Source organism: Nerophis lumbriciformis, linkage group LG04 (genome assembly GCF_033978685.3).
Source record: "Nerophis lumbriciformis linkage group LG04, RoL_Nlum_v2.1, whole genome shotgun sequence".
In the NCBI taxonomy this organism is placed as follows: Eukaryota; Metazoa; Chordata; class Actinopteri; order Syngnathiformes; family Syngnathidae; genus Nerophis; species Nerophis lumbriciformis.
In genome coordinates this window covers 5127501-5142712 of record NC_084551.2, presented here as the reverse complement: position 1 = coordinate 5142712, position 15212 = coordinate 5127501, and the positions used below count along the sequence as shown (strand labels likewise).

General features: G+C 38.5%; 1 protein-coding gene across 3 annotated transcripts in view; it reads left to right on the top strand.

The window, feature by feature from the left end:
• Positions 1-15212, top strand: part of znf384b (zinc finger protein 384 b) — a 46417-nt gene that overhangs the window by 21760 nt on the left and 9445 nt on the right. For all 3 annotated transcript variants that reach the window (XM_061947708.1, XM_061947710.1, XM_061947709.1), the window contains 2 exons: positions 14235-14402; positions 14474-14552. In XM_061947708.1, the coding sequence (XP_061803692.1) occupies positions 14235-14402; positions 14474-14552 (247 nt within the window). The remainder of the gene's footprint in view (positions 1-14234; positions 14403-14473; positions 14553-15212) is intronic.

The following is a 15212-nucleotide window of genomic DNA, read 5'->3' as shown; positions in this document are numbered from 1 at the left end:
AAATAAAGAACATTACACACGGCACTCAAAAATCTGTCAAAATGTTATAGTATGACTTTGAAGCCTCACCGCTTGATGGATTGTCGGCCCATTACGGCTACCGTAGTCAGAGATACAAGTATTATAACGCTGTGTGTATAACAGGGGTGCTCATTACGTCGATCGCGAGCTACCGGTCGATCTCGGAGGGTGTGTCAGTCGATCACCAGCCAGGCATTAAAAAAATAGTCCTAAAAATGAGCGATCATAAATCTTCACTATGACGTCACTTTCGTCACCTGATTGACATTCACGACACCCGAGGGTCTTCTGAGATGACGCTGGCTGCTGCCAGCTCATTAAAATTACCAACTGGAAGGCGAGAAACACTTTATTTCAACAGACTCTGGCGCCGTACCTGTTGTCAAAACTCCAAAGACCGACTGCACAGTTGCACAGTTGCGCTAACAAAACAAGAGTCTCAGAAAGCTGGCGTGCACAAGCTAGCAAGCTACGGAGTTTGCAGACAATGTATTTCTTGTAAAGTGTATACAAAGGAGTACGGAAGCTGGACAAATAAGATGCCAAAAATCAACCACTTTCATGTGGTATTGGACAGAAAGGAGAACTTTTTTCTCCTCCATTCGAAAATGCGGACGTTTTTAGCACCACTGTCTGATTCCAATCAATGCAAGTCATCAGAATCAGGTAATACACCAACTTATATTCTTGTCTTCATGAAAGAAAGGAATCTATATGTGTTAAACATGCCTGTATTATCTTTAAACACCTTAACTTGTTAACAATATTAACTATATGTGTTAAACATGCTTGCATTATCTTTAAACACCTTTAACTTATTAACAATATTAAATATATGTGTTAAACATGCTTGTATTATCATTAAACACCTTTAACTTATTAACAATATTAACTATATGTGTTAAACATGCTTGTATTATCTTTAAACACCTTAACTTGTTAACAATATTAACTATATGTGTTAAACATGCTTGTATTATCATTAAACACCTTTAACTTGTTACCAATATTAACTATATGTATTAAACATGCTTGCATTAAATTTAAACACCTTTAACTTGTTTTAACTATATGTATTAAACATACTTGTATTATCATTAAACACCTTTAATTTATTAACAATATTAACTATATGTATTAAACATTCTTGTATTATCATTAAACACCTTTAATTTATTAACAATATTAACTATATGTGTTAAACATGATTGCATTATCATTAAACACCTTTAATTTATTAACAATATTAACTATATGTGTTAAACATGCTTGCATTATCATTAAACACCTTTAACTTATTAACAAAAACATATATTTCATAAATAAGTAAATATAAATTATATATATGAATGAGGTAGATCCCCACGACTTGATCAATTGAAAAGTAGCTCGCCTGCAGAAAAAGTGTGAGCACCCCTGGTGTATAAGGACCGCAAAATGGCACCCATTAGCAGACCTATTATCTGCCGTTTTGTTTCACAATATTATGCAAAACCAACTTTTCTTACCTTCTGGTACCTGCTGATGTGTATTTGAGATCTGCATAAGTCCTGAAAATTTGCGCACATCCCCCACTGTAGTCCGTGACGATGCCGTAGTCGATAAGCTTCTTCTTTTTCCACTATCTTCTTGTTATTGGACATTCATCCTCTGCTGTTGCCATTTCTAATATAAAGTAGTGTAAAGTTCTCACATATCTCGCTATGGAAGCGCTAAACACTACCAGTGTAGTGAGTTTACATAATTCACCCACGGAACTTTAGTTATTAGAGCGTTCCAGTCGGACAGTTTTTCACGGGACACATTTCCGCCGTTGTTGCACTAGTGAGCTACGGATGAGAAGATGCTGCTCCGTTATCGATTTAAGTAAAGTCTGAATGTCATTAAAACAGTTAGCTCCATCTTTTGACACTTCTTCCACTCCCGTCCTTGCACGCTACACCCCTACAACAAAGATGACGGGGAGAAGACGTAAATAAGACCGCCCACAAAACGGCGCATCCTGAAGCGACTGTCAGAAAGCGACTTGAAGATGGTCTGTAAAACTTAATCTATGCAACATTTTGACCAAAGAACCACCATTACATGTTATGTGGACCACAAGGAATTGTTTTCAATTTAGAAAAAAATCATAATAATATGACCCCTTCAATGCGCCTTATAATCCGGTGTGCCTTTTGTATGAAAAAAGACCTGAATAGACCCGCTCATCGGCAGTGCGCCTTATTATCCGGTGCGCCCTATGGTCCAGAAAATATGGTAATAACATGTCATATTTACGTATTTTGCTCATTTTAAGCAGCGCATTCATTTCATAGACACATCACAGTGTTCGCTTTTTCCTTCAAAACTGACTACAACTCACTGCAGACTTTGTGAGAGGCCACTGGTATTACAACTGATGGGATGTTCCTATCTTCCCGTTTAGATGAGGAATTCATCATACTCCTCGCAAAGGGTTAAAAAAAACAAAAAGGTTGGCTGTCAAAGTTGACCTACTTCTCGGTTTATGGCCGCAACTTTCTACTATCAAGGTGACAGGCATTTATAGTCAAGAATGAACATTTACCAGTTTAGAGGCAAGAGAGAAGCTCACCAGCTCATGATGTCAATATAGCAGCATAAGTTAGTTACATCGCTGTGATCAATTACTAACGTTATTAGGTCCTAAGGTCAGTGCTAAAAATAACATCATCGCTAGTACTTGGGTAATGTTTAGGTCACAAAATGAAATGGAGCATTGTTGGCACTTTTTGGATGTTTTTTAGAAGGCTTTATGGGTGCAAAGGAGGACTCCTATTATTGTTAGCTGACGTTGGCTAGCGTTTGTTTATGAGTTAGAATCAGAGGTGGGTAGTAACGCGCTACATTTACTCCGTTACATCTACTTGAGTAACTTTTGGGATAAATTGTACTTCTAAGAGTAGTTTTAATGCAACTTACTTTTACTTTTACTTGAGTATATTTATAGGGAAGAAACGCTACTTTTACTCTGCTACTTTTATCTACATTCAGCTCGCTACTCGCTACTAATTTTTATCGATCTGTTAATGCACGCTTTGTTTGTTTTGGTCTGTCAGACAGACCTTCAAAGTGCCTGCGTTACTGGTGACGTTTCACTCCGTTCCACCAACAAAATGCAGTCACTAGTGACGTTTGACTCCGTTCCACCAATCAGATGCAGTCACTGGTGACGTTGGACCAATCAAACAGAGCCAGGCGGTCACATGACCTGACTTAAACAAGTTGAAAAACTTATTGGGGTGTTACCATTTAGTGGTCAATTGTACGGAATATGTACTGTACTGTGCAATCTACTAATACAAGTTTCAATCAATCAATCAAAAGTGTGAAGGAAAAAAGACACTTTTTTTTATTTCAAACGTACATCCCGTCACAAGCCTAAAGACTGACTGCACAGTTCCTGTCTTCACAATAAAAGCGCCGCTCCATCGCGCCTGCGCTTTCAAAACAAGAGTCTCCGAAAGCCAGCGCAAACAAGCTAGCAAGCTACGGAATTTGCCGCCAATGTATTTCTTGTAAAGTGTGTGAAAACGAATATGGAAGCTGGACAAATAAGATACCAAAAACCAACCACTTTCATGTGGTATTAGACAGAAAGGAGGAACTTTTTTTCTCCTGCATTTGAAAACGTAGACGTTAAGCACTGCTGTCTGATTACAATCAATGCAAGTCATCAGAATCAGGTAATACACCAACTTATATTCTTGTCAACATGAAAGAAAGGAATGTATATGTGTTAAACATGCATGTATATTCATTAAAACACCTTTAACATGTAAACAAAAACGGCAAAATAAATAAATATAAATTATATACTGTATATATATATATATATATATATATATATATATATATATATATATATATATAAATATATATATATATAAATGTGTGTGTATATATATATATATATAAATATATATATATATATATATATATATGTATATGATATGTGTGTGTATGTTACTCATCAGTTACTCAGTACTTGAGTAGTTTTTTCACAACATACTTGTTACTTTTACTCAAGTAAATATTTGGGTGACTACTCCTTACTTTTACTTGAGTAATAAATCTCTAAAGTAACAGTACTCTTACTTGAGTACAATTTCTGGCTACTCTACCCACCTCTGGTTAGAATGCATTAAAAAAGACGTATGTTTTCTTGTCTTACATAAGAATTATGGATGATAGAAAACATTTTTTAAAAAGGGGAAGTTCCTCTTTAAGATGTCGGCTTGCATGGTGTGGCGCCTCCCCTCATAAGTTGCACATCGCCCCAAACTAGGGATGGGCATAATAATCGATGAAATTTGCTAAATGTGTGACAAGCATGCAAAATAATCAATGCATTTGACCACAGGCGTCCAAACTTGTTCTAACGGGGGTCCACATCCTACTAAAAAAAATTTTTTTTTTTTGTAAACATGCTCAAACCAATCCAACGTACAAAAGCACAAATTTTAAAAGAGAAATGTCAATGTTGTCAAGACTTGGTTCTGGGTGTTAGCTTTTCCGGGATGCTACGGAAAGTTAGCACGGGCGAGACGGGAATGAAGGTACATGATTTATTTATTAACTATAAATACAAAAAAAAAGGATCAAACAAAAAGCGCGCACAGTGGCGGAGAATAAACTATGAACAATTAAACAAAACTTGCAAACTATGGCTTGAATAAAGAAAACTTACTTGGCATGGACAAAAAAGGAGCAGCGTGAACATGGACATGAAAAAATGGACAGAGCATAAATGTGGTGAGGTCGTCAGGACGAACAACAGAAAATGAATGAACTTAAATACTATGGACATGATTAACAACAGGTGCGTGACTCAAAACAGGTGCGTGACATGACAGGTGAAACTAATGGGTAACTATGGTGACAAGACAAGGGAGTGAAAAGACAGAAACTAAACAAAACATGACTTAAAACAAAACATGATTACACAGACATGACAAATGTGGATCATGTGCACTTATTTAAAAAAAGAATGGAGGTTAGGACAAGCAGAATCATTTTTGTTTATTTCCCAATAAATAGGCTATAAAGGGGCGGTATAGCTCGGTTGGTAGAGTGGCCGTGCCAGCAACTTGAGGGTTCCAGGTCCGATCCCCGCTTCCGCCATCCTAGTCACTGCCGTTGTGTCCTTAGGCAAGACACTTTAGTATATTGATGCACCTGCTCCCAGTGCCACCCACACTGGTTTAAATGTAACTTAGATATTAAACGCTTTGAGTCACTAAAGAAAAGCGCTATATAAATATAATTCACTTCACTATAAAGTGTATTTTATCTGATTAATTGATTAATCAAACTCAATGACTAAAATATTCGATAGCTGCAGTCATACAGGTAAAAGCCAGTAAATTAGAATATTTTGAAAAAGTTGATTTATTTCAGTAATTGCATTCAAAAGGTGTAACTTGTACATTATATTTATTCATTGCACACAGACTGATGCATTCAAATGTTTATTTCATTTAATTTTGATGATTTGAAGTGGCAACAAATGAAAATCCAAAATTCCGTGTGTCACAAAATTAGAATATTACTTAAGGCTAATACAAAAAAGGGATTTTTAGAAATGTTGGCCAACTGAAAAGTATGAAAATGAAAAATATGAGCATGTACAATACTCAATACTTGGTTGGAGGTTCTTTTTGCCTCAATTACTGCGTTAATGCGGCGTGGCATGGAGTCGATGAGTTTCTGGCACTGCTCAGGTGTTATGAGAGCCCAGGTTGCTCTGATAGTGGCCTTCAACTCTTCTGCGTTTTTGGGTCTGGCATTCTGCATCTTCCTTTTCACAATACCCCACAGATTTTCTATGGGGCTAAGGTCAGGGGAGTTGGCGGGCCAATTTAGAACAGAAATACCATGGTCCGTAAACCAGGCACGGGTAGATTTTGCGCTGTGTGCAGGCGCCAAGTCCTGTTGGAACTTGAAATCTCCATCTCCATAGAGCAGGTCAGCAGCAGGAAGCATGAAGTGCTCTAAAACTTGCTGGTAGACGGCTGCGTTGACCCTGGATCTCAGGAAACAGAGTGGACCGACACCAGCAGATGACATGGCACCCCAAACCATCACTGATGGTGGAAACTTTACACTAGACTTCAGGCAACGTGGATCCTGTGCCTCTCCTGTCTTCCTCCAGACTCTGGGACCTCGATTTCCAAAGGAAATGCAAAATTTGCATGGTTGGGTGATGGTTTGGGGTGCCATGTCATCTGCTGGTGTCGGTCCACTCTGTTTCCTGAGATCCAGGGTCAACGCAGCCGTCTACCAGCAAGTTTTAGAGCACTTCATGCTTCCTGCTGCTGACCTGCTCTATGGAGATGGAGATTTCAAGTTCCAACAGGACTTGGCGCCTGCACACAGCGCAAATTCTACCCGTGCCTGGTTTACGGACCATGGTATTTCTGTTCTAAATTGGCCCGCCAACTCCCCTGACCTTAGCCCCATAGAAAATCTGTGGGGTATTGTGAAAAGGAAGATGCAGAATGCCAGACCCAAAAACGCAGAAGAGTTGAAGGCCACTATCAGAGCAACCTGGGCTCTCATAACACCTGAGCAGTGCCAGAAACTCATCGACTCCATGCCACGCCGCATTAATGCAGTAATTGAGGCAAAAAGAGCTCCAACCAAGTATTGAGTATTGTACATGCTCATATTTTTCATTTTCATACTTTTCAGTTGGCCAACATTTCTAAAAATCCCTTTTTTGTATTAGCCTTAAGTAATATTCTAATTTTGTGACACACGGAATTTTGGATTTTCATTTGTTGCCACTTCAAATCATCAAAATTAAATGAAATAAACATTTGAATGCATCAGTCTGTGTGCAATGAATAAATATAATGTACAAGTTACACCTTTTGAATGCAATTATTGAAATAAATCAAGTTTTTCAAAATATTCTATTTACTGGCTTTTACCTGTAGTTCACCGGTATTCCTCTGACCGCTACACGTTGTGCTTGCATGGATTGGCTATGTCTTTGTTCGGACACTGGGTGGCGCTGTTCCGACAAGACTGGAGCAGTCACTCAAAGAATAGGATAGGAGTTGGCGCAATGTCATAAGTTTCCAAGGTCGGAAGCGTTGACATTAAACCCAACAAATATGTCTGACCCCCTAATAAACTTGTTCGCAACAAAAAGATTGTGGTAAACAATGATTTATAGGATAATCCAGTTAGGACAAATTAAAGAATCCCTTAATTCTTAATTTACAGCTAGGAGGTGTTGAGGGTTTAGACTTTATGGCCTAATAGTCCGCAGGTTGAAGGTTCGAATGTCTGTAGTGAGTTTCCGCCTAAAAACATGCTTGTTAAGTTATTTGGAGACTAAATTGTGTGAATTGTTATTTTTGTATGTTCTTTGTTATTGACTAGTGACCAATCCAGGGTGCACCCACCCTCTCACCCTAAAAGTAAGATGGGATAGGCTCCAACTCAACCATGACCCTAATGAGAATGAATAAACGATGAGCACTACCATCATGTCCTTCTTCATATCAGAGTTTGAACGTTGGCAATCTGATTTACAGACGCCAAGTTAGAGGTCAAATTTCGGAGATTAACTAGCTTTTTTGGCCCAGGTGAAAATAAAGTAAGACTATTTAATGAGCACTGTCGTTATTTCAGTAATTAATTGAATTAAAATGCGGCCATTTGTGGCAAAGGTTTAGGCCACTTTAAACAAATTTAGTTAAACTGTATGTCATTTGTTATATAGCCTTCACTGTTTGTTTCAATACAACCTGATGCCTGGGGATGACGTCCTTGTTCAAAATAAAGCACTTTTCCATTAATATAAAAAATTTGGTAGTTTTTGATTAAAAATGTAGTCAAATTTCCATCCTTACTCCCATTGCAAGTATAATTTCCATAATTACTGTGTTGTTGCGCCTGCTGTTTTTTTTTTTTTTTATTGTTTTTTTGTCCTTCAGTTGTGTGCTGGTGTCTTGACTGCATGTACTCTCATCCTCTCTGCATGTGCTTTCCCTTTGAAAATGTCACCAGATGTGTTTTGTCATTTAAAACCAATTAATTGAATGTTTAATAGGATTTCTTTCCCTACCAAGAATAATATAATTTTGTCTGTGCGGTACAAATTGCGCTGCCCTGCTGTGCTTTGGCGCCGCGTGTTCATTCTTCCGGCGGCGCCGCATCCGTAGAATCTGTTTGCACAAGTCCGATCATGCATGCACGTTCTTTACATGTGCTTTGTAAAGCTGAGTACACACATGGGAACTACAGGCACAATCTGCACGCCGCCACCCCACCCCCTGTATGTATGGACCGTCATGGCCAAACGTTTATTTTGGCCGCAACTCAAATTCTGTCTTTGACTAACTTTGCTGCTTGCTGTTTTCCCTGATTGTGATTGACATTGCTTCCCTATTCTTAATAAGCTGTTGGCGTACTTGAAGAAGTAGCTGTTTCAGATGTAACATGTTTATTGTTTTTCACTACAGAATAGTTATTGAAAAAAATAAATGTGTTACATGTTATTCCTAACCTCTACAATGACTAATTCTAGCCCTGTTGTTTATGAAGCTGAATTGCAAAAAGGACAGGGCGTTAATTGGAAGCGAGTGTTTATTGGAAAAAGACTGTTATTTTCCATGTTGAAAAACTCATGTATTTTGAACTTAAATATTGATTTGAAATGCATGAGTAAGAGAAAAGGAAAACGTTGCAAACTGCAGGAAATTACCGTATGGCAAGTGTGACACCCATGCGTTTCACTCTTTAACATATTAAAGCGCATGTAGAGGTAGATAAAGCCGCTGGATGCTGCACTTTTTGGGGGGGAATTTTTGCTATCGTTCCCAATCATTATGAGAGACGAGGACAGAAGTTTTTTTTTCTTTCCGCTTTCTAACTAGGGTTGTACGGTATACCGGTATTAGTATAGTACCGCGATACTAATGAATCATATTCGACACTATACCGCCTCTGAAAAGTACTGGTTCCCCGCGCCCCCGTTGTCGTCACGCCGTGTCATTGCTGGTAATGATACCAAGTACAATAGCTTATATACTCGATACTACTATGATTACGTCAATATTTTTTGGCATCACATCTTCTTTCGTTTTTTAAAATGTTTTATTATGTTTATAAACTCAGGAAATATGTCCCTGGACACATGAGGACTTTGAATATGACCAATGTATGATCCTGTCACGACTTGGTATCGGATTGATACCCAAATTTGTGGTATCATCCAAAACTAATGTAAAGTGTCCAAACAACAGAATAATAAATGATTATTACATATTAACAGAAGTGTAGATAGAATATGTTAAAAGAGAAAGTAAGCCGATATTAACAGTACCGTATTTTCCACACTATAAGCCGCCCCGGGTTATTAGCCGCACCTTCAATGAATGGCATATTTCAAAACTTTGTCCACCTATAAGCCGCCCCGGGTTATAAGCCACGCCTACGCTGCGCTAAAGGGAATGTCAAAAAAACAGTCAGATAGGTCAGTCAAACTTTAATAATATATTACAAACCAGCGTTCTAACAACTCTGTTCACCCCCAAAATGTAATGTGCAAATGTGCAATCACAAAAATAGTAACACTCAAATTAGTGCAGAGCAATAGCAACATCAATAACTCAACGTTGCTCGAACGTTAATGTCACACAACACACAAAATAAACATTTAAAGCCCACTTTCTGAAGTTATTCCTCATCCATAAATCCCTCGAATTCTTCTTCAGTGTCTGAATTAAAAAGTTGGGCGAAAACGGCATCCAAAATGGACGGCTCCGTCTCGTCGAAGTCATCAGAGTCAATGTTGCTGTTGTTGTCCAGCAGTTCCGTGAATCCTGCCTTCCGGAAAGCTCGGACCACAGTTGAGACCGATATATCCGCCCAGGCATTTACGATCCACTGGCAGATGTTGGCGTATGTAGTCCGGCGCTGTCTCCCTGTCTTAGTGGCGCAGGTCATCTTGTTGCTTCCTCTACCTACGCACCATTGATTCATTTATGTTTAATTCTCTCGTTGCTGCTCTATTTCCGTGTTCTACTGCGTGACTTATTGCCTTGAGTTTGAATTCTGCGTTGTACGCGTGTCTCTTAATAGGAGCCATTTTGTGGTCTTTACAGATGTAAAAACACAAATGAAATGAAACGTAATATCCGCGCGCTTCTTCTTCTACGGGGGCGGGTGGTTGCTTACAGTAGAAGAAGAAGCGCTTCCTCTTCTATGGGGGCGGGTGCTTACCTTGGCGGTTGCTTACCGTAGAAGAAGAAGCGCTTCCTCTTCTATGGGGAAAAAAGATGGCGGCTGTTTACCGTAGTTGCGAGACCTAAACTTTATGAAAATGAATATTAATATTAATCCATGTATAAGGCGCACCGGGTTATAAGCCGCACTGTCAGCTTTTGAGAAAATTTGTAGTTTTTAGGCGCGGCTTATAGTGCGGAAAATACGGTAAATGAACAAGTGGATTAATAATTAATTTTCTACCACTTGTCCTTAATAATTTTGACAATATAATCGAATGGGAAATGACACAACATGTTACTGCATATGTCAGCAGACTAAATTAGGAGCCTTTGTTTGCTTACTTACTAATAAAACACAAGTTGTCCTTTATGTTCACTGTTTTATTTAAGGACAAATTGCAATAAGAAACACCGTAAGATTTTTTGTTAAAATAAAGCCAATAATGACATTTTTTGTGCACCCCTTTATTTAGAAAAGTACCGAAATGTATAGAAAGAAATTTGGTACCGGTACCAAAATATTGGTATCGGGACAACAATATTTCTAACATGTAAAAATCGGCTCGTTCAAGGTGGCTATCGATGCAGCTAATGGGCGCAATCAATTTGACCTCTAAATCGCTTTAAAAATACATTCAAAAACCATCAACATACTTTCTTTGCGTTCTGTAACCCGTATAGTAACCAAGCGTTAATATAGCGACATTGTTATTGTAAGAGTGAACACTGAAGAACTCTTTTTCTAGCGTAGTAACATATTGGCATGCATTGGTATTAGCCGTAAAAGCTAACTACGGCAAGAGATAAGCTCGCTTCTACAACACAAAACGCGTTTGGGTTTGTAATGCACAACACTGCGATACGACACCAATTTGTACTGACTGAAAACATGAAGTCATATTACAGTATCTGTAAAGTATTAGCCCATATTTCATCTTTTCTTTGTACACAGATGAGCTAGTCAAACAGCGCATGCACTGTAGTTGTACTAACACGCATGGCGTGCTGTGGGTCTCATGATGGATATTAAAGTGACTCACTCGTCTGGTCCAGCTGGCCGGGGACATTTCCTGTTGATTTATATCAAAATAGCTTGGCTCCAAGTTCCATATTTATAGTGTCAAAATCGCTTTCGCTTTACCTCTCCCCTGCCACGTCTCACTCTTCCTTCGTGCTCGCTTCTATAAGCAGCAGTATATTTAGCTTCAAAAAGATAAAAGTTGTGAATCCTTATTTGTCCCAGAATAGTACCATATTTTTCGGAGTATAAGTCGCTCCGGAGCATAGGGCGCACCGGCCGAAAATACATAATAAAGAAAGAAAAAAACATATACAGGTAAAAGCCAGTAAATTAGAATATTTTGAAAAACTTGATTTATTTCAGTAATTGCATTCAAAAGGTGTAACTTGTACATTATATTTATTCATTGCACACAGACTGATGCATTCAAATGTTTATTTCATTTAATTTTGATGATTTGAAGTGGCAACAAATGAAAATCCAAAATTCCGTGTGTCACAAAATTAGAATATTACTTAAGGCTAATACAAAAAAGGGATTTTTAGAAATGTTGGCCAACTGAAAAGTATGAAAATGAAAAATATGAGCATGTACAATACTCAATACTTGGTTGGAGCTCCTTTTGCCTAAATTACTGCGTTAATGCGGCGTGGCATGGAGTCGATGAGTTTCTGGCACTGCTCAGGTGTTATGAGAGCCCAGGTTGCTCTGATAGTGGCCTTCAACTCTTCTGCGTTTTTGGGTCTGGCATTCTGCATCTTCCTTTTCACAATACCCCACAGATTTTCTATGGGGCTAAGGTCAGGGGAGTTGGCGGGCCAATTTAGAACAGGAATACCATGGTCCGTAAACCAGGCACGGGTAGATTTTGCGCTGTGTGCAGGCGCCAAGTCCTGTTGGAACTTGAAATCTCCATCTCCATAGAGCAGGTCAGCAGCAGGAAGCATGAAGTGCTCTAAAACTTGCTGGTAGACGGCTGCGTTGACCCTGGATCTCAGGAAACAGAGTGGACCGACACCAGCAGATGACATGGCACCCCAAACCATCACTGATGGTGGAAACTTTACACTAGACTTCAGGCAACGTGGATCCTGTGCCTCTCCTGTCTTCCTCCAGACTCTGGGACCTCGATTTCCGAAGGAAATGCAAAATTTGCATGGTTGGGTGATGGTTTGGGGTGCCATGTCATCTGCTGGTGTCGGTCCACTCTGTTTCCTGAGATCCAGGGTCAACGCAGCCGTCTACCAGCAAGTTTTAGAGCACTTCATGCTTCCTGCTGCTGACCTGCTCTATGGAGATGGAGATTTCAAGTTCCAACAGGACTTGGCACCTGCACACAGCGCAAAATCTACCCGTGCCTGGTTTACGGACCATGGTATTTCTGTTCTAAATTGGCCCGCCAACTCCCCTGACCTTAGCCCCATAGAAAATCTGTGGGGTATTGTGAAAAGGAAGATGCAGAATGCCAGACCCAAAAACGCAGAAGAGTTGAAGGCCACTATCAGAGCAACCTGGGCTCTCATAACACCTGAGCAGTGCCAGAAACTCATCGACTCCATGCCACGCCGCATTAACGCAGTAATTGAGGCAAAAGGAGCTCCAACCAAGTATTGAGTATTGTACATGCTCATATTTTTCATTTTCATACTTTTCAGTTGGCCAACATTTCTAAAAATCCCTTTTTTGTATTAGCCTTAAGTAATATTCTAATTTTGTGACACACGGAATTTTGGATTTTCATTTGTTGCCACTTCAAATCATCAAAATTAAATGAAATAAACATTTGAATGCATCAGTCTGTGTGCAATGAATAAATATAATGTACAAGTTACACCTTTTGAATGCAATTACTGAAATAAATCAAGTTTTTCAAAATATTCTAATTTACTGGCTTTTACCTGTATATCAATACAGTCTGAAAGGGATACAGTCCGTAAGCACACATGTTTGTGCGTGCTGCTAGTCCACTAATAGTACTAACCTTTAGCAGTTAATTTTACTCATTTTCATTAATCACCAGTTTCTATGTGACTGTTTTTATATTGTTTTACTTTCTTTTTTATTCAAGAAAATGTTTTTAATTTATTTATCATATTTTATTGTATTAATATTTAAAAAAAGGACCTTATCTTCACCATACCTGGTTGTCCAAATTAGGCATAATAATGTGTTAATTCCACGACTGTATATATCAGTATCGGTTGATATCGGTATCGGTAATTAAAGAGTTGGACAATATCGGAATATCGGATATCGGCAAAAAGCCATTATCGGACATCCCTAATTACAGCACACGTTTGATTCTGGAAGTAGGAACACCCATTGTTGCCAGAAGTCAGACGTGCGCTGCTATGGAAACAGAAATCAAGATCAGTCCCGGAAATTATTAAAATGATCAATATACGGTAAATATTGAACATGTTACCAATTGTTATGAACGTGTCTGTTATTACATTATATATAGACTTGCAGTGTGTATATAAAAGGTTGTTGGAGAGTTTTGAAGGCTACAACGTTGACTCCCATTAGCGTTTTTTTTTTAATCATCTTTAAAGTCGTTTAAAAAAGACGTGTGTTCTTATCTCTCATAATGATTATGAACGATAGGCAAAATTCCAAAAAAGTGCAGTTCCCCTTTAAATGAAGCTACTGCCACCATGTGGAGTCCATACAAATTTCAACAAGAGGTTGCCTACAGCCGCAGCTGTTAATCCCTGTTTCTAACGCAGCACTAGTTTAAGACTGCAGCGGTTCTTTGCTTGTGTACACAACACGATTATAAGAGACCTGACATTTACTTGACTTGAGGTGTTAATTAGAGCATTTACAGGAATATACTTACTTCAATATAATTTACACTTACTACAATTAATGAAATTAAAAAAAAAAAACATTTCTACATTTATGACCCATGAACTATCTTTCAGGAACCACACAGAGTCAAAGCCTCACAAGTGTCCACATTGCACCAAGTCATTTGCCAACTCCAGCTACCTGGCCCAGCACATCCGCATTCATACTGGAGTGAAGCCTTACTCGTGCTCCTACTGCCAGAAGAGCTTCAGGCAGCTCAGTCACCTTCAGCAGCACAACAGGTGAACTTCCAGTCGCAGGTGTCTCCCGCTTTGTGTGATGACCAATACCACCTGTTTGTGCTTTAAATCAGGATTCATACTGGGGATCGGCCGTACAAGTGTACTCAACCTGGATGTGAAAAATCCTTCACGCAGCTTTCAAACTTACAGGTGGGGGTACAATATTTCCTGAGCTGCTGTATGTACAGTATCGCTCAAAAGTGAGCACACCCCTCACATATCAGCAGTTTAATTCAAATGAACGGGACAATGCAGTGGAACCTCGATTTACAAACTTGATTGGTTTTTGAACAGGGTTTGTGAATAGAAAAGTTTGTATACACTATAGAGTAGGGGTGTGGTAAAAAATCGATTCGGATTCGAATCGCGATTCTCACGTTGTGCGATTCAGAATCGATTCTCGTTTTTTAAAAATCGATTTTTTTGGTAAATTTATTTATTTATTAAAAAAAAAAGTTTTTGTTTTTTTAAATTAATCAATCCAACAAAACAATACACAGCAATACCATAACAATGCAATCCAATTCCAAAACCAAACCCGACCCAGCAACACTCAGAACTGCAATAAACAGAGCAATTGAGAGGAGACTAGGGCTGCAGCTAACGATTATTTTTCTATCGATTAATCTATAGATTATTTTTTTCGATTAATCGGTTAATCTATAGATTATTTTTTTCGATTAATCTATAGATTATTTTTCCTTTTACCCATTTTTTTTTAATTTAAAATGAAGAGGAAAAAATAAATGTACCGGTAGGCCAGTTTTTTCAAAAGGCATGGCTTTTATTTACAAAAAAAAAAGTATGGCC